The 20,072-nt window shown below is 42.0% G+C and overlaps 1 protein-coding gene across 3 annotated transcripts in view; it reads left to right on the forward strand.

Annotated features, from left to right (window-relative positions):
• The first annotated feature begins 307 nt into the window (after positions 1-307).
• Positions 308-20,072, forward strand: part of MAP2K6 (mitogen-activated protein kinase kinase 6) — a 132,258-nt gene continuing 112,493 nt past the window's right edge. For all 3 annotated transcript variants that reach the window (XM_059906518.1, XM_059906517.1, XM_059906519.1), the window contains exon 1: positions 308-585. In XM_059906518.1, coding sequence (XP_059762501.1) covers positions 570-585 — 16 coding nt within the window. In that variant the 5' untranslated portion in view covers positions 308-569. The remainder of the gene's footprint in view (positions 586-20,072) is intronic.

Here is a 20,072-nt window from a genome sequence, read left to right on the forward strand (position 1 = left end):
TTAGCCAAACTGATATGTTTTTTGGCTGTTGTTTCAGGGGCTTTTGGAGAACGTAAATGCCCGCTCCCCTGGGCCTTGCCTTTTTCTCCCATCACTTAGTACCGAGTGCGTCTATGACTTGTTTACCTGGATGCAACCTATGTTGCTCCCAATCACCCCGCTCAGCGACCCGCGCGACCACGTGTCCTTAAATCAGAGCCCCGTGGACTCCGCTCGGGAACTACATTTCCCAGCGGCCCCCGCGCCCTTCGCAGGAAGGACGTCTGCGCACTAAGATACTCAGTTCCAAGTTTGGAGCTTTTAGCTGCCAGCCCTGGCCCATCATGTAGCTGCAGCACAGCCTTCCCTAACGTTGCAACTGGGGGAAAAATCACTTTCCAGTCTGTTTTGCAAGGTGTGCATTTCCATCTGGATTCCCTGAAAGTCCATCTGCTGCCTCGGTCAAGAGAAACTCCACTTGCATGAAGATTGCACGCCTGCAGCTTGCATCTTTGTTGCAAAACTAGCTACAGAAGAGAAGCAAGGCAAAGTCTTTTGTGCTCCCCTCCCCCATCAAAGGAAAGGGGAAAATGTCTCAGTCGAAAGGTAAGAGCCTATTTGCATTACTTGCAAAAATGCAAAGGGTTGTGCATGCATTTATGAATGCATGGATGCAATTTTCGCCTGGCGATTGCATTTTTAAGTTTGAGGTTTTCCACATCTCAGTTGCATTTCCTGTTTAGTATGTGTCTTTTTTTTTTTTTTGCAGACACAGAGAGTTCCTGTAAGGCAGGGCTTGCAGTTCAGCTGTGCATTGACGTTATTTGCATTCTTCTGCTAGGATTACTGAGCTCTTTTTGCCTTTTGCACAGTCAGGAGAGATAGAGCAGGTTGGTAGCGTCTAAATGTGCAATGCTTTATATAATTGTAAAATTCTTTAGTATGCACACATATAATAGGTAATTTTACGTGCAACAGGAATACAAACTTTTAAAAAGTCTGTAGATGAAAATGAAAGGTAAAACTTGAGTTAAACTAGTAGGAAATTAATGTAATCTTATATTCCTTTGGGAATGAATTGTTGGTGCTAGTATTTAGTTAAATTTCCATTGGTATCGTTTTGAACATTAAGCAACTTCTGATCTTTAAAGGAAGTAAAGGTGAATAATAGCATTTTACAAAAAAGCAGACAAGAAGTCTTTCTCTTCCGAGATTTTGCACTTTACACCAATTGCTTATTGGTTCGCAGTATTTAGAAGCAGCAATGAGGACATCGAGGTTTTATGTCTTCCCATTTGGGAGATGCTTTGCATCTCGAGGGAAAATACTGGGAGAAAAATTGTACTTTTAAGCATTACGCCAATGTGGGAGGACTGCACTGTTTCATTGACAACCATAATGAAATCTTTTAAGTGTGTAATTGCATATATTTAGTCAGCTGTAATAGGTCAGAAGTTCAGGGTTATGGTTGTTTTCTTTCTTTCTTTTTTTTTTTTTTGTTCTTAAAAATATTCTTTTTACACAGTTGTATTTTGCAGGCGTAATGTCATGCTGGGGAGGGGATTAAAAATATAAAAATCCTGACATGGCATTAGAGAGCTGAGGGGGTGTTGTCAGGTGGCCCTAGGACTGTAAGTCACTTGTTTTAGAACAAATCCCTATTGAGCATAGAGAAAGCATATGCCTGGTGAGAATGTATGGAAAGGAGAGGTGAGCTCAGCACAAGGTGAGATAGGCTACCCAGGGCATTAGGTAAGTAAGACCCAGTGAAATTCAAGGGTCTCATCAGCGTTCTGCTACTTTTGGGAGAGTTGTTGTGTCACTTTTTAGTTCTACCTGATGGGAATCAGACATCTCAGCCCCAGAAGGAAGTAATATATATTCTCAAGAATTCAAAGTAGGGCTCTTCTTTTCTTTGGATATTAGGGGGAAAACATGGAAATCTGAAAAGCTAAGAGTGCCGAAGTACCTAGGAATTGGCATTATGAGCTTCCAATGTTCCTTAATATTGGGAAAACCGACAATCTTTTAATTGAGCAGAGAAATAATCGCTTAGGAGGGCATTCCAGGCTTTGATGTGTGAGAGAGATTTCATCTAGTTACTTTGTATTTGGTGTGCATTCACTCATTCATTCAGGTCAGTTTAATATATGAGTAAATATATTACGAGATGTGTGTGTGTGTGTGTGTGTGTGTGTGTGTGTGTTTGTAGTGCACAGGATTTGGGGACATACAAAAATATTTTATATGTAGTTGTTTCCTTCAAGGAATTTACCATGTAGTTGGTGAAAGAAAGCACGTATGCAAATCATTGTGATATAAGATAATTGCATAGATAGTGAAGCAAAATGGTGCATTTGGAGTTTAGAGATGGCAGTGATCTCTCTGGGAGAGAGAAAGGGGGTGCTCTAGTGATCTTATCTTTGGACCTTAGGGTTTAAACTCAATCAGGTTTCTTTGTGCATTTTGGGGGGCTCGCTCCTAAGGCGGCTCTCTCCTAGCAGAAGAAGTTGGGAAACTGAAAAACATATTAGCATGGCACTCTTCCATTATGGGTGCACCCATAGTAGATCAGGTACTGGTGGTTCTTTACATTAATTCCCATTTATCCAAATAGTTTTCTTAATTGGGTCCCCTTTGGAAGGTGCATCTGGTGTGAACATGGGATTCCTGTCCAAAAGGAAAGTTTTTGATAGAAGGAAGTGTGTGATCATTTCAGAAATGGCAAAGACTTTTGGCCTGGGCTTTAAATGTGGAACTGGCCTAATTCAGCTACGGTATTCTCAAATGGCCAAGATAGTGTTTTGTTTTTGTTTTTGTTTTTGTTTTTTTGCAGTACCAAACTTCTTTGTAATACTATAAGCAAATGAAATGGAGGAAAAGTGAAAGGTGGTTATAACCTCATAGTATTGAAGAATTTAACAACATGTTCAATTCAAGGACCTTTATGAACTTTCTAGATCACTATAATTCCGTTTTACAGACCTCTAATTTAAGGCACAGCAGAGGCAAAAGAATTACAGACTCCCTGCGAGCTGGAAGGACTGGGTTACTTCTTTCCAGCCTTACCAACAGTGAGATTCCGAGAAAGAATTTCTTAAAAAGAAATTTTGTTTTCCACAGTTGTAACTTTAGGTGGTATGCTTTTCAGCTTGTTTATATTAGCTATCTGGGGTTGAGCTGACATTTTTCAAATATTAAAGTGGTAGAATGCCTTCTGAGGAAATCTGAAATGTAAGTTAACAGGAAGGGCACCCAGAAGGTGCAGGAATTCCTGCACTTTACAGGAAGACAGGCTACAGGAAAAATGTGTCATCTACATTACCCGGGAAAGTAAAACTATTGTTATCAGCCATAATGATCTGAGGGAGGGAGGGTCGGGGGAGAGAGGTCTGGCATCCCCCGGTTCACCTGAAAATATACAAAGAGTTTGACCCTGTTACAAATGCACTTTTTCTCACTTCTCCTTCTATTCACCTTTAAAAAATATTAGTATATCTTGGTTTAAAATAGTTAATAGGTACATTGTGTCATGGGAACTGTGTATAAGGCATAATTCAGAAGCATGTAGGAGAGTGACAGGCAAGGACTTAACCCTACTGTGGGTTCTTTGCTTCTGTATTTCATTCTACCCTGGGAAACGAAATGTGTAAATTTCTCATTCTGTAAATTCCTTTGTTAGGTTGCACCAGAGGGACTTGTCATGCTTAGCCTGTAATCTGAGCCAGTATGTTTTATAACCTCGCACATCGCAGGACACAAAATCAGAATAGGTACCCTGGGTTTCCTGAGTTTGTTTTGCATCAGTGTGGCATTCATTACTTTACAACATGCTGCAGGTCAGCTGCAGGGGCTTTCCGGGGGTCTCTTGGTGGTAATTTGATGCTGGAGCAAAGGGCTGAGATTCTCATTCCTTTGTTTTTCACAGATTAGTATCATTATAACTACTTTGCATTATTTTAAAGTCTGAAAGGTCTGTAAGGGATGTTTTTAAAACTTAAAAGAAAAAAGTACATAAATAATACTTGTTTATCGTGGAAACATTTGAAAATGTAGGGAAGAAAAATAAGACTCACTAGTTACCACAGTATACATTTTGGCATATATCCTTTGAGACATTTTTCTATTCTATATATATGTGAATATGAATAAATCCAAAATGTGTATAAAATTATTTAGTTGCCTTTTGTTTCACTTACCAATAATACTGTGAAATATTCCAAGTTAATATATTTCTACATTAATAATATCTAATTCTAGTGTATTTATTTAAATAGAACATTAATGTTTATTAACTTTCAATATTATGAATATTGCTATGATAATCATCCCAGTTCATACATTATTACATATACTGTGGTCTTAGAGTAAATTCCAGGACACAGAACTACAGGTTATGGATATCTAATTCTTCCCCATGCCCCATTCTTTTCTTCACCTTTTAAAAATAGTTTTCTTATTACTATAAAAACAATATATACTCACTGAAAAGAATTCAAGCTGAAGAGAAATTCATAATAAGAAAATAAAAATCACTCAAAGTCACACCACCCACAGCTACCTACTGTTAACTTTTTAGTGACTCTTTGCATTTGTACATGCATACATATGTTTGCATACGTGCTCTTTTACACACTCTATATGATATTTTGCAACTTGCTTCATACTCCATATATCTTGGACATCTTTCTATACTCATGCACATACAGTTTCCTCATTCTTTTTAGCAATTGCTCATTTTAATTTGTAAGAATGTAGCTGTTTCATCAGTCTCCAACTGGACTTTCACAGAGTTCCACTTTTTTACAGCTATAAACAAAACTGCAAGGAATACCTTGAACACACATTTTTGCACATTGGCCCAGTTATCTCCTTAGGAGGAATGAACTCCTAGAAGTGGAAGTGCTGAGCAAAGGGCGGGCATGGATGTACTGGCCTCCAGAGTGCCTGCAACTAGTTCTCATTCTCACCAGTAATGTGTGGAGGTGCCCATTCTCTCCTCTTAAGCATCCTGCTAAATACTGCCAAATAAATTACTCTTCAGAAGGGTTATACACACTACTATATATAAAATAGATAATCAACAAGGACCTACTGTAGAGCACAGGGAACTCTATTCAATATTCTGTAATAACCTAAATGGGAAAAATTTTGAAAAAGAATGGATATATGTGTATGTATAACTGAGTCACTTTGCTGCACACCTGAAACTAACACAACATTGTAAACCAACTCTACTCCAATATAAAATAAAAACTAAAAAAAATAAAAATAAAAAAAGAAAGAAAAAGAAAGGTTATGCTCACTTTCCTTCATCCTGGGTATAATAATTTGAAAAAAATTTTTTGCCAATTTGATAAAAAGTATCAATATTTTACTATTATTTGCATTTCTTAGTGATAAAGAAGTTGAATTTTTCTTTTCTTTTGACATTTGTGTTTCATGTGTTATTGTTTCTTTCTTTCCTCATAAAATGTATCTTTAAAAATTTAATTTGGGGATCAAATTATTTTCAAAGTTAGGCCAGAACATTCCAAGATGGCAGAGCTTAGGTAATCATGGGTTGAAAGTTGGGTTCAGCTTTAATGCATCTAAACACTTTAATTCCCTGGTGAGTTCTAATTTTAATTTTAACCAAAATGTCTTAAGTAAACTTCTACTTTATAAACTCATTTTGTTATACTAACTATAGCTATCCAGATCTTATGAAAATAATAAGAAAAGTGTAATGATTTGATTTAAATTCCATCTGGAATTTACTAACTTCTGGACATTTCTGCATTTTCAGTTATCTCTACAGGCAAAAGTAGTTTTTCTTTGGTTTCATAAATAATTCTCACATAAGCACCTGGTTGTGTTATGTGCATTGTTGCAGAATAATTCTTTCTTTTTTTTTTCCGCTTCATGTGTAATGTCTAATCATAAAACGTGGCTTACTTTACTAGATTTGTTAGAAGAATTAAGGCAAGGATCGACTTTGATGACCTCAGAAATTCTATCAAGTCAATCACACTTCACGTATTCTTAACATAGCCTTCCTTAGTAAACGTGCCTATGTATGCATCTTGATATTAAGTAGTAGAGTTTACAGCTTTGAAAGGAGTTTTATAGTCTAATCATCTCATTTTACAAATGAGCAAACTGAAGCTTTGGAAGAAAGTGATTTGCCTGAAGACAGAACCATAGGTGGAACTCACATCTCCTGATTCTCTGCCCCAATGTTCTTTTCACTAAATCACACACAAACACTAGTAATCCACATTCATAAAACATTTTTTTCCCCCAGAATCTTTAGTATATTTCACATTTTTTGTTTTGTTTGTTTTTGTGGGGAGCAGGCTGGTAAGGAAGGCTGACAGTACAATCAGCAGGGGTTCTTTTTCTGTGCCCAAGAAATGGTGATACATCAATCATGGTGGTGGGGTTTCTTACCAATTTTCTGCCAAAGGATATTTTGCGAATGCTCTCATTTTAATTCCCAATGCCTACACTATACAGCTGCAAGTTTTAACCACTGTAATTGTTGTTTGCCTTTTATGGACGATCTCTGAGAGTCCCTGCTGGGTAGCTCATATTTCTTCTTATACATCTTTGCAACTCTGCCTCCTTGAGCATTGAGCTTATAAATACTAGGTGCTCAATAAATGTCTGACAGTGAAAGTATTTTTCATCCGTGGAGATCTCTGTCATTTTGCCCCACATTTCATAAAAGGTGTGGGGTCGTTAAATTATAATGCAGTTTTCCTGTGCTTCCTTTTTTTGCATTAATATTTCCATTCTATCTTTGCTTGATGATTTGGAAGTTGCAAGAACAGCAATAAAAAGCAACTTAACAATGGCTGAAGAAGTGTGATTTCTCCTGCCTAGGCCTTCTAAACAGATTTAAAGGTTGCATGAGCCTTGGCTAACTCTTTTAAAGATATGCAGAGCTAAGGTGAGCTGTCTGAAGGGTCCAGTGGGGTAGGACTGAAGTGAACTCCTCCACACTGTGCTGGTTTTAGGGGCTGGTTTGTACGTTACCTTTGAACTTGAGCCTCTGAAGCGTTGTGAGAGATAACCTGAAAGTTTTTAACAGCTGGCTGCCCTATGACAAAACAGGGAACTCTGCATGGATAACCCCCCAATGAAACAACTTCCTTCTCGACCACCTACCACTGTCTCTGCCGCCCCCTCCACGCACCCCGCCCTCGGTTCTGTTTCCTACTCTGCTTCCTCAGATGGTCTTCCTTTCCTGAGCTGGTCCATAATGTTTGGTACACAGTTCATAAAACCCCCTCTTTCTGCAGTTGAAAGGGTAGTCAGGTTATAACCTACACACACGAAGTCTGTTACAAATCATCGTAATTTAGTCAACTCAGTTCTGAGTTGAAGCATTAAACAGGCTCTTGCTGAATCTCTCTTCGTCTGTTTTATTTTCTAGTCTGTATATCCCTCCTTAAGTCGGATTGGGGTCAGCCTTGGTTGTTTTTTTTTTTTTTCCCAGAGACAATTAGCTATAGATCTGATGCCATCACGACCCACACCCAGACACCTAATTCTATCACCCTCATCATCATCACCACTTATTTTATGTCAGTCACTTTTCAGGTGCTATGCTTTTGAACTTCACATAAATCCTAGGGGGACAGATACAGTTATCGTTAACTTACAGATGAAGAAGCTGAGGCTCAGGTGAGTTCACTAACTTGCCCACGGCTGGAGAACCAGCAGGCAGCCCAGGCAGGATGCAAAGCCAAGCCTGTTTGGCCACGGGGCCCAAGCTCACAACCGGGGGCCAGCAAACTACAGCCTGGGGGCCAAATCCAGCCCCTCCTGTTTTAAGTACAGCCTGTGCGCTAAAATGATTTGCACATTTTCGAATGATTGGGAAAAGAATAAAAAGAATAATATTTCATGACACATGAAAATTATATAAAATTCGAAGTCAGTGTCTACAAATAAAGTTTTATTGGAACACAGCTCTGCTCATTCATTTACAGGTTGTCTAGGGCTGCTTTCCCCCCGCGGCTGTACAGTCCAATAGTTGTGATGGAGATCGTATGTCCCGCAGGGCCCAAAACATTTACTCTCTGGCCCTTTTCAAAAAAAGTTTGGTGACCTTGCCCTTTGTGACTTTCCTCAATCACGTAATGACTCCTGGTCCGTATTACGTTCCTCTTTGGCTTTAACTGGAAGTTGTTAACCTGGATAACTACTCGCCCATGACTCAGCCAGCGACCTCTGGGGCCCAGCCCACAGGAAACGTCTGAGTGGTGTTTCTCCTGGTTGTGAGATTGGCCGGCCATTGCTCATTTCCGCTCAGCGGAGCTACCCGTCTCCTTTGGCCCATCCTGGGGTCCTTTCCCCTCAGCTGCACTCTTCCTGTTTGCTTGACGTTTCTTTGCCTTTCTTGCCTTTCTTTCCTCTCCCGTTGAGAGGCTGTTCATTCGTTCTTCTCCTGGTCCCTTCATCCTCCCCTTCTTCGTCCCATAGTGTGTTTAAAAAACAAACGAACTAAAAACACCTCTCATGCTACCACCATTGCCTGGCTTTGTTGATTCCTGCCATGACCCAGGTCAGAGGTGCCATCATGTCGTCTGTGTGGAATGAGGATGGAAGCCCCCCTTCATTGTAGGAGCCTCCATCTCACCCAGACGGGTTTCCGGTTGTCACCTCCTACAAAGGCTAGAGCCGTTTTCTCACATTAACTGCCCCAGGCCTGGGGACAGTTTTCTTTTGCGTATGAGTATCCTTTTGCTTTCCGAGTCACTGATATTGTGGGGATTGTGCGTATTTAGCAGGGAAGGTCCTGGCACAGGTTCTGGAAATGAAGGGAGGGGAGGATGGGGATGGAGGCTACCTGAGGACAGAGTAGCTTTGGTAGGATGAGCCCAGATTTGTTCACCGTCTTCCAAATGAGGTCCGTTCAAGTCCCATACAAGGAGGTGCCGTCATTCCTACCATCTTAGGTGGTTGCACTGCTGGAGAGCCCTTCTCTATGCCAGATACCGCGCTTAGTGATGAACATGAGTTATCTCATTCTCCCCTCACTAGGGCCCGATGAGGTGATGCCCCATTTTGTATATGAGCAAACTGAGGCTAGAGGTTAAATGTCAAGTTTGATCGTGGCGAGCAGTTGCTTTAATCAAGGTCTGTGTGACCCCAGTACCTGAGCTCCTGGCTACTCCACTTGAGATGTCACTCCATAATAAATGTCTGAACCCATTTCCCAAAAGACATGGTTGGAGATGGAAAACCTGAATGGATGCCATGGGAACTTGTGCATACCAGGGCCAGGTATGGTAATTAGGAGGGGCTGACCTGTGTCTACCTATACATGGGTTCCTTTTGACTTGTTCCTTTAAGCCTCTGTTGATCATAGAATATTGAGCCTGACTCATTCTGAGTTTTAAGGTTGAGTTCCAAGTATAAACTGCCCATTGGTTAAAGGAAGCTGGTTACAACTGGTCTACTGGTAGATACGGGTGTGTACAGACAGGAAGTTTATGTTAAACGTCAGTAATGAATGTTGATTCCATTAGCTCTCTGAGAGGCTGTAACTAAGCAGATCTAAACTTTATGTGTTTCTCTGCACATCCAAGTTGAATTGTTTTAAAACAGTAATGAGAACATGGCCCCTTTGGTAACATACCTACGTAGAGGAACAAGCCTCTTTGGCTTAGCGATTTCCTTTCTTCTTGGTTATTTCTATGTAAAGGTAACAAGTGCAGTTTCCTTGCAACTGGGCCTGAACCCGCATCTTCACTGTTTCCCTCTTCCCCTGGACACAGTGGAGGAAACCGGAATCACGTCTTTTTCGTGGTACAGGAAACGGGGGTTTCGCAAAGAGTTTTCTCTCTCTTACACCGGTGAGCCCTCTGCCAGCTGTCTCTCCAGCCACGCACAGCAGCCAGCGCCTGTGCGTGACTCCTTCCCTTGATCCCTCACAGAAGCCATGGGAGTAGGCGGCCTGGGTGTTGAGTGCCGAGTTACTTACGCCCCTCCTCACCCTCCCCCCTCCAGGCCCACTCGGGAGGGATGAGTTCGAGATAAGGGAGAGGCTGGAGTCTGGGCAACCAGTGGGGACAGAATGGCAAAGAGTCTGGGAACTATTCCGTAGTGAATGTGCAGAGACAGCCTTTCTGTGACATCTGAAATCTTTATAGGAATCTTCTCCCCACTTTATTTACTCCTTCCTGTGCCCCAAACTTCTTAGCCATTGGAAAAAACCACCCCAAAGACTCCAAACACATCTAAAGAGAGAACGTGGATAAAGGGCCTGTCCGTATCAGTTCAGCAAATAACTTTTTACCGATTGCTATGTTTAAGATACTGTGCTAGATGGAACTAAATAAAAATGCATGCTGCTCTACTTTCCCACTTACTAGCTATGAGCCTTGAAAAATCTACTTGACTTCTAGCTTCAGTTTCCTGACCTGCTAAATGGAGAGACTGATACTCATTCACAGGATCTTTATAACGATTAAGCAAGGCTATGTATGTAAGGTGCTTTGGCCAGTGCTTGGCATTCATTTGTTCAGGAACTATTTATTGAGAGCTCTTCTGGATTTGAGGCATTGAGCTATAGTAAGTTCGCCATAAGCCTAACTTTGCTTTACTCTTTCTTTCCCTCTAGCCCTTAAGGAGCTTAGAGTCTAGTAGGAGGTAAGATTGCACAGAAATGCACAGAATACAAGCTAGAATCCTAGATATGCTTAGAATAGATACTATGGGTTAGAAAGCCCTGCAGGTGAGGGGGATCAGGAACATTTTTTACAATGAGCGTGCAAGTATCAATATGATTTTCAGAGCTGTTGAGGAAATGGTGTCCTAGATCCAAAGTAAATATGGAGAAGGATCTTGACTTCAAGATCAATAAAATAACCAGCACAATGTTGATAGAGGCAGAACAATTCCTTAGAAGAATAAAGAAGAGAAGATGCCCTAGGAAAATCTCTGGAGCTTCAAAGACCTTATGTGTCTTTTCTAAGAACTTCCTTTTCTTAGCAAGCTCAATATGGTTTTATCACTTATGATCACAGTAGGTTAATAAATGGAACATGTCATATCTCATACTTTTAGGTGTTTTTTTTTTTTTTTTTTGGATTGTGGAAACTCCAGGAAATCTAGAGGTTAATAGTTAAACAAGTATATCATATCTACTGGGTTTATAGGCACACTGTAATTATATAAGCAAGCTGTTGGTTCAATAATCAACGTCTACCTAGGTCAGGGAATAGTTTCCAGAGCATGGCCACGGCTGTAATTTTCATTTTTTATAATCCGCCAACCTGCCTTTTCCACTTCTTAGTTCCTTTTCTCTTTTCTAGAATTAGCTGAAGTCAGTTGAAAAGAAGGAAAACTGCACTTCTGAATTCTCATTTTACTTTTACCTGAAGAGAAGTGCTCCAGAAAGTTCTTTGTTTTACCACACTTACTTTCTCAAGCATGATACCGGGTACTGGCAAGGGAGTTCATACATTTTTGTGTGTATTTTTAATTTCAGAAAAATTCCATTTAAAAGGTGAACAGATTTAATACAATTGATATTTTAATACAATTGTTAGATTAAATCCGTGTTTCTTTCATTATCTTGGTTTCAAAAACACAGTGACCTACAGCTCTGGAGCCCACAATAGGCTGCTTCTCAGTGTAACTATACTAAGTCACCTTTTTCTCCTTGGTGACCTCATTCAGCTCAGGGTCCATAGAGTGAGGTGGGTGGGCTGAATCACCCCCAGTCTGAGTCAGGAAAGCCAGGGGGCAGTTTTTGCCTCACCTTGCTGGGCAGTTAAAGAGAACATACAATCAGCCAGGGGGCTAGGACCGACCTGCCAATTCTGTCATCTCCTTCAAGTGGCTTGCTAAGTCTCCTTGCTTGGGACTTTGATCCTGAATGAGCTTCTATTTTTATAGGTAAAGTAGGGGGGAAAATGCAGATTTAGTTCTGGAGTTGATTTAAGAATGAGATTGAGAAATTTTGATACACTAGGGTTAGGATGACTTTTTCTGTCTTAAATTTCAATCTTTCTTTTCTGGTGTGACCTGTCCTTAGGCAAGACCGACAGCAAGTCAGTGTTGGCGGGGCAGGGGGTGGGGTAGATGCGTGAGATTGTGTGTCGGGGGCAGAGGACCATATATTTCTTGGTTGAATTTAACAAGCGTTATTGAACAATCATATAAATAACCTGCACCTTGCGCTGTGCTCAGTGGCTACAAAGGTGCATAGAATTCCATCTCTACCCTCAAGAAGCTCACCATCTAGGAGGATGTGTTAGTTTGCTAGGGCTGCCATAACAAAGTACCGCAAAGTGGGTGCCGTGCGCAACAGGAGCCTGTTGTCACACAGCCCTGGGGGTGAGAAGTCTGAGCTCAAGGCGGCAGCAGGGTAGATCCTTCTGAGGTCTGTGAGGGGGAGCCTGCTCCGTGCTTTCCTCCTGGCTTCTGGGGCTTTGCAGGCGATCTTTGGCATTTCTTGGCTTGTAGAAGCATTGCCCAGATCTTTGCCTTCATCGTTACACGGCCTTCTCCCAGTGTGTGTGTGCCATCGCCAAATTTCTCCTTTTTATAAGCACACCAGTCCTATTGGATTAGGGACCCACCCTAATCCTGTATGACCTCATCTTAATGATATATGCAACCACCCTATTTCTAAGTAAGACAAATTCTCACGTTCTGGGGCGCTGGAGGCTAAGTCTTCAAGTTAGGAATTTGGGGGAGGGGACAGAGTTCAACCGTAGCATGAGAAGATGAGCATGCCAGCAGGTGAACGCTCCTGGGTGTGATGCGCGTGTAGCTTTGGTACAAGGTGCGGTTGGGGTACGGAGGAAGGAGGAGGGCACCCTTCAACCTGGGTCAGGGCCTGTTGGTAGAGGGAGGACATTAACTTGGCCAAATGGAACTTTCGGTGTCGTGCTTCTCGGGAGAATAAGCAAGTAAAACGGGAGACTTGCCGTCTGGTCCTTGAGCACACTACCGGCTCTTTCTTCTGATTTTCTGTTGTTAGTGAGAGACTGGATGCTTCTAAACTGGGGGGCGGCGGGAAGGGGGTTGTTAAATTCACACACGCACACATACACGCACACACACGCATGCACACACACACACGCTGTTGCTGTCTTGATTCCCAAACTTAATTAGTGTTTGCTGGTGAACCGGCCGTGGCTGTCACATGCCCCTTCCGTGCACACAGACGGAGGCCTTTCCCTTTGTAACAAATGGTTCCAGTCCTAATGGAACAAAGCTTAAGAGGGAACGGCAGTGAGTAAGAACCAAGGATCTGTAGCCGGGCAAAGCTTATTTTTAGAAAAGGCCTGTAAGCCTCAGGAAAAAAAAAAAAAAGTACTACTCGAGTGTTAGCAAGCTCTTCCAATATTGATTATTAACAACAGGTCTTTTCAACTTGTGTGTCTTACTTATTCGTGTTAATAGGCAGCTTTATTTTATGTGGTCTGAGTATGTTTAGCATAAAATTCTGGATAAAAATACCCGCATCAGCTTCAGGAAGAGGGGACAGTAAGGGATGAAAGTGTCAGGATGTGTCATATGGGGTGGTCAGGGGTAAGGCCAGTGGGAGGGAACTTTCCCAGCTTAGGACAGATGTCCATCATCGGTCAGATTGTCCTGCCAGGGTATTGATGGCAGCATCCTTCAAGCGCACGGCCAGGTGGGCAACCCAGAACAGGCCACGGGAAGGTAAGGCATCCCTCAGAGCTGAGTGGACGGTCCCGGGGCAGGTGATGCAAACAGCAAGAGAACAGGTGGGCAAGCAGTAGTGAGGCAGAAAGTCAAGAATGAGATGAGCCAACATGGAAGAGGAGTAAAGAAATCAGCAGCAGGGAGGTCAGCTGGAAAGCGGGGATCAGAGAGAGAAGGGGTCTGAGGGCCCAGGGCGCAGAAGCCAGGCATGAATGTAAGTTTTTATTCCATAGTGGCCCTGCATACAAGAGATAAGCATCCACCTCACCTGCTTCCTGCAGCTTCGGATGCCGTCTCTGTTCACCTGCCTACGGTGTGATGCCGCCTGCCTAGGCAGCCAGGGTGTGCGGATATGAGGAAGAAGAGCAACAGGAACTAGCTTGGGGCTTGTTTAAAGCGAGCCCAGACTCCTCTCCTCGCTGAGTACCTGCACACAGCTCTCCAGGTGGGACCAGCAGAGTCAGAGGAAAACAGGAAGTAGTGCATCAGTGGATGGTCAGACCACTGGTTTTAGAACTAAAACCAGCCTCTGATTTTCCGTCTCAGATTTGGAGGCGAACACGATCTCATGTGGAAAAGCAGCCCTGACTCCTAGACTTCCAATTCCAAGGCAAAGCTGGGAAGGAGAAATGAAACTTCTAGAGGAAAGTTTGTGCTGCTTTTCTGTTTTAAGAAGGGCATCGGTGTGGGGGGGGGGGGCACCTGAAACTAATATAATATATGTCAATTATAATTCGATTAAAAAAAGTATATCGGGGGATGCAGAGTCTTTGTGAAAGCAATTGGGCAGTGTCGAGAACCCGGACAATTTCGTTCCCATTTATGAGACTCTATCCTAAATAGCGAGTGATTTTTGAGTGCCTACTGTGTGCAAGCCTTTGTGATAAGCACTAAACTTACTAGGGCTAATCTTCATAAAAACCTGAGAGGTAGGTAAAATTATCCCCATTTTACAAAGGAGGAAATTGGAACTTGGGTTAATAACTTGCCCAGAATCATACAGTTAGTGCTTTGCAGAGCTGGGATTTGAATCTAGTTCATTGAAATCCCAAAGTTCATGTTTTTCACTATGTAACTGCCACGTGAAAATAGTGAAAAACAGAAACACCCTATTGCATAATAATAAGGGAATAGCTGAAGTTACAGATGCCTACCTGATGTAATAGGTAATGAAGGCGGACGAAACCACTAATGGAAAGATGCTTATGACCTAGGAAGAGTGTATACAATATACAGGTAGAGTGATCACAGGTACGTGTATGCATTTGTGTATTTGTGTGTGTTTTGTTTTCCCTCCAATAAAAGAGTCTTTATGAAGGAGAATTTTATTGAGTCCAGTTGCAGGAGGTACAGCGGAGCCTGGTGGGAACTGAGAAAGGCATCTTCTGACTCCTTTCTCTCTCCCTTTGCAGGGGCCTCGTTCTGCTTTTCTAGAAGAGTCTTTACTCTTCTCCCCTGCAGACCAGGCTTTGCTACCTTATCAGTGTGTGCATGGTGTAAAAGAGCCCCTAGCCCTGCATCTGTGTGACTTTGTACTTGAGTCCCCACCATTTTTTGACTAGTTGCAGTCTCTGGTCTGAGATCAAAATCTCTATTTTGCAAAAGAAAAGATAATCCTGACGACGAGTGGGTGCTGGATTGAGTGGATCTGAGTCAGATGTTCACATACACCAGAGGCACGAGGATTAAACACGTGGCCCGCTGCCCACTTAGAGGGGCTGTAGGAACAGGTTATCTGAGTACGGGCCTAAGTGAGACAAACGGATCGACATAATAAATCAGGAAATACATGAGAAAATGAAAACAGCGAACACGGCCGTTTAGCCTTAAGCTTGAATGGAACTTTTTTTTTTTTTTTTTTAAAAGCACTTTTCTTTTTTTTTTTTTTTTTTTTTTTTTTTTTTTTTTTATAGCTACTTTATTTATTTATTTTATTTTATTTTTGGCTGTGTTGGGTCTTCGGTTCATGCGAGGGCTTTCTCTAGTTGAGGCAAGTGGGGGCCACTCTTCATCGCGGTGCAGGGACCGCTCTTCATCGCGGTGCGCGGGCCTCTCACTATCGCGGCCCCTCCCGTCGCGGGGCACAGGCTCCAGACGCGCAGGCTCAGTAGTTGTGGCTCACGGGCCCAGCTGCTCCGTGGCATGTGGGATCCTCCCAGACCAGGGCTCGAACCCGTGTCCCCTGCATTAGCAGGCAGATTCTCAACCACTGCGCCACCAGGGAAGCCCTTGAATGGAACTTTGACAGTATTGTGACCTGTGGCATTTTACATTTGCGTAATATTTTTAAAATTTGCATCTGTTAATGATGAAGAACTTAATTATTAAGGAAGGAGCTGATTCTACTCATATTCCCTCATATTCTCTGTGAGGGGAGGAGACTCAGACCGTATACACCATCATTTGCCTTTATAAGGAGGCCACTTGAGCAGTGAAAAGAGCAATAATACCATCTGGTGAACAAACTGAGTCAATGCCCTGGAAGTGAAGAACAGCACAGAAAAGGCGCCCTGGTGCTCTCTAATGGCTGAGTGATAAACACATGATTAACTTTCGGCTGATGTGACAGCTGCCCAAGTATATTGGTACAAAGAGTCTGGGCGGTAGATAGATACCTGGCAAAACGTAAAGAGTTTAGAACCATGGCACGTTACATCTAGCGGGGACCCTAGAAATCATGTAGGCCAAGCACTTCATTTTATAGACAAAGCAGTTATGATCAAGAGGGATCAAGTCACTGGGAAATCCAAGGTGACGGTGGATCAGGTCGGGAAGACAATCTCCTGACACTCACAGGGGCTGCTGTTAGCATCCTGGGCACATCCTGACGCTAGGCCAACCTCTGACTCTCTGGGAGGCCCTTATGCTCATCCTAGAAAGGCAGAAACTAATGAACCCTTGAGGCCTAAAGATAAAAAATAAACGAGAGCACCAGGCCCAGGAAATCAGGACCTCTGTTTATTCAGTCGGTCATCAGATGATTGAATGGGTCCGTTCAATCCTGCACGCAGTCATTCATCCATTTATTCGTTCCCTGACCATTTATTAGATGCTCTTGGTGGGGTTCACGGCTGGGTGCCAGGGAGGGTGCAGAGAGATGATTCCTACTGGCAAGAAGCTCACGTTCTAATGAGGGACAGACGTGTGTACCAACATTTGTGACTTCATGAGAGCTCAGAGGAAAGGCTGAACAACTGCTTAGATCTTGGAAAGGGAATGGGAGGCTTGGAGACTGGGTGGTAGTCAGGAGCCTGAGCAGACCCAGCTCTGGTCTGAGGGGCGGCGTGTGCAGGCAGGAGCGTCCAGGAGATCCTAAAGCCTCTTGTGGCTGCAGTGTAGGGGGTCATCTAGCAGGGCAGTGAGGTGAGGGCGGAGAAAAGGCAGGGACCAAGGTAGGGAAGGCCTTGCAACTTGGGAGCCGCTCATTGCCGGACTCAAATCCACAGTATGAAGTACTGCTGAGAGAGGGTTTCTTCCAGCAGCTAGCTCAGTATAATTTTTTGTATTTTAGACTCAACTCTGCATCTCTGTCCCTTGGCAACAGGTTTTGTTAATATCCTGAGCTGGGTTTAAAGTGGAGAGCCAAATTGGCCATGAAAAGCTTTCCTTTGGCAAGTCGACGACTAACTTTCTCTATCAGTTAGGAAAAAAAAAAAAAGATATTGAGCTTTATGGGAAAGCGTTTGCAAGGGTTGATTAGTATTGGTAGTTTTCTTTCACTACCATTTGATAACTCAACTCATAATGACATTTTGTTGGTAGTTCACCAGCTCGCGCTTGCCTCTGCACCAGGGCATGCCCGGAGGCCTGATTCTACGGTTTTCGTTCATAGGAGCATGTCTCCCACCCTGCTGTTTTTAGTTTTTAGCTAATGAACTTGACATTCCTGCCTGCTAAGCCCCGGGGAGATTGTCTGCTTACCCCATTCGCTTTCCTCCGTGAAGGCAGGCGAGTGCTACTCACATCTGAGGGCCTGACATTCTGGAGGTTTTACCGACGGAAACCCCAGCCTCGGTTCTAGAGCCTGAGATTCTAACCATCCGGACCTCTGGAGGTGGGTCCTGCTCTCTGAAAAAGGAAAACTGCTCCATGGGTCCCAGTGTCTTAACAAAAGTGCTAGAGGGAGCACCTAGGAAATGGAAAATCAAACCTAAGATGGTTTCTTCCAAATTTCATGAGCAGTTAATATTATTTTTGTGTTATTTTCAACTTGCTTTTTTTTTTTAACTCAAAATTTCCAAAGTCTACATCCACAGCGTTGCATAGTTCTTAGCAACAAACTTAGCAACAAATCAGAGAAAAAAAATCAACCAGTTTTCTGTATTTTTTCACTAGATGTGTAATCTCATCTATTTCCTCTTACCTCCTTGGGGCTTGGTTTCATCTTCTTGTAACTAGATGGTCGCTAATTCTGTTGTTTTAAAGAAATGCCTAATTTGATTGGGAAGATACATTAAGGCTGAAACGTGCAGAGAATACAGAGAGATGGTGCAAATTCAGAAGCGTGAAATTAAGGCAGGTGCACCCTAGTGGGTGAGGTATCAATATTTCAGACATTTCACCCTTCCTCTAACTCCGTTTGGGCTCAAGGAAGTCATCCATGCTTTTACTGTTTGTGGTAGAAGTTTGGGAGAAATTAACTACTTAAACCATACTCTAATAGTAACCTGAATTTATATGTAACTGGACTCATTTGTTTTCCAAACTGCATTTATCCATTTTAAACGCCTCTGAGAATAAAGATAAATATGATCCTGCAATCCCACTCCTGGGCATATATCTGGAGAAAACTCTAATTTGAAAAAATACATGCACCCCAGTGTTCACGGCAGCACAATAACCAAGACATAGAAGCAACCTAAGTGTCCATCGACAGAGGAATGGATAAAGAAGAGGTGGTACATGTATACAATGGAATATTACTCAGCCATAAAAAAGAATGAAATAATGCCATTTGCAGCAACATGGATGGACCTAGAGATTATCACACTAAGTGAAGTAAGTCCGACAGAGAAAGACAAATATCATATGATATCACTTATATGTGGAATCTAAAAAAATGATACAAGTGAACTTATTTACAAAACAGAAACAGACTCACAGACATAGAAAACAAACTTATGGTCACCAAAGGGGAAAGGGGCGGGAAGGATCAATTAGGAGCTTGGGGTTAACATATACACACTACTATATGTAAAACAGATAAACAACAATGTCCTACTGTATAGCACAGGGGACTATATTCAATATCTTGTAATAGCCTATAATGGAAAAGAATCTGAAAAAGGATATATATGTGTTTATACATATATATGTATAACTGAATCCCTTTGCTGTACACCAGAAACTAACACAACATTGTCAATTAACTATGCTTCAATTAAACAAGAAAAGAAAAAGATAAATAGTGGAGATTGAGGAAGAACTTTGTTTTTCATATAAATTGTAAATGCAAGAGTTTATGATCAAGAAAGGTAAGGAAGTCTTTAAAAAAAAGGACAGACTCAGCTTTATGGATTGTTTTAGATCTGAGGTTCCTAAAAGTTAAAAAAAAATCTAAAATGTATTTTCAATCATTTGGAATTGATTTAAAAACAAAATACACATGCTGCCAACAGTGTTAGCTTGTTAGACTGCAAACAGCACTTTAAAAGAAGTACAGCTGTCACATTTTCTGTCCTTTGTAGAGATTTAGCCTCGGGAAGATAACAAGTTTGCAAATTAACAGATCTCATCGAAATTCCATCCTTCTTCCCTGGAGCTTCCGCTACCCCAACTCCACCGCCCCCGCCCCCCAAGAGCACAATCCTGTGGTTCTCTTGATTCAAAGAACATTTTTTCCTTTTTCTCACTGTTGGATATGCTAGTTATCAGGCAGGTTTAAAATGAGAATCCATGAAGAAATGCTGTCATTTTAAAAACGGTATAATAATGACTCTACAGTAAATATTCTGCGTATTTTTTTTTGCAAAAATAACTGGATGGGGGCTTTTGCTCCAGTTAATTATAGACTGGAAAGAATTGTAAGAAACACTTTTCTTTCTTGTTTTCTAGTTTATCCTCAGAGCCAGGCTCAGTGCCTGGCACGTGGTAGGTGCTTAACAAGTACTGTTTGAATAAATTGTGGATTAGCGACATGCAGAGTGAGCCTTATGCAGACTTGTAAGGTAGGCTGAGATGGGCTTTGACGAATTCAGTCTCCCTTTTCTAACCTTTCCTCTTGCTTCTCACAGGAGAACTTCTTATCACACCTGTGGAATCCTCATGTGTCTTCTTTATATGTGTATAGTTTTTATTGTGGTCAAATATCAATACATATAACATAAAACGCACTATTTAAATCATTCTAAAGTCTACAATTCTGTGGTTTTACTGTCTTCACAAGGTTGTGCAACCGTCACCACTGTTTAGTTCCA

This window comes from Balaenoptera ricei, chromosome 20 (genome assembly GCF_028023285.1).
Source record: "Balaenoptera ricei isolate mBalRic1 chromosome 20, mBalRic1.hap2, whole genome shotgun sequence".
NCBI classification, from domain to species: Eukaryota; Metazoa; Chordata; class Mammalia; order Artiodactyla; family Balaenopteridae; genus Balaenoptera; species Balaenoptera ricei.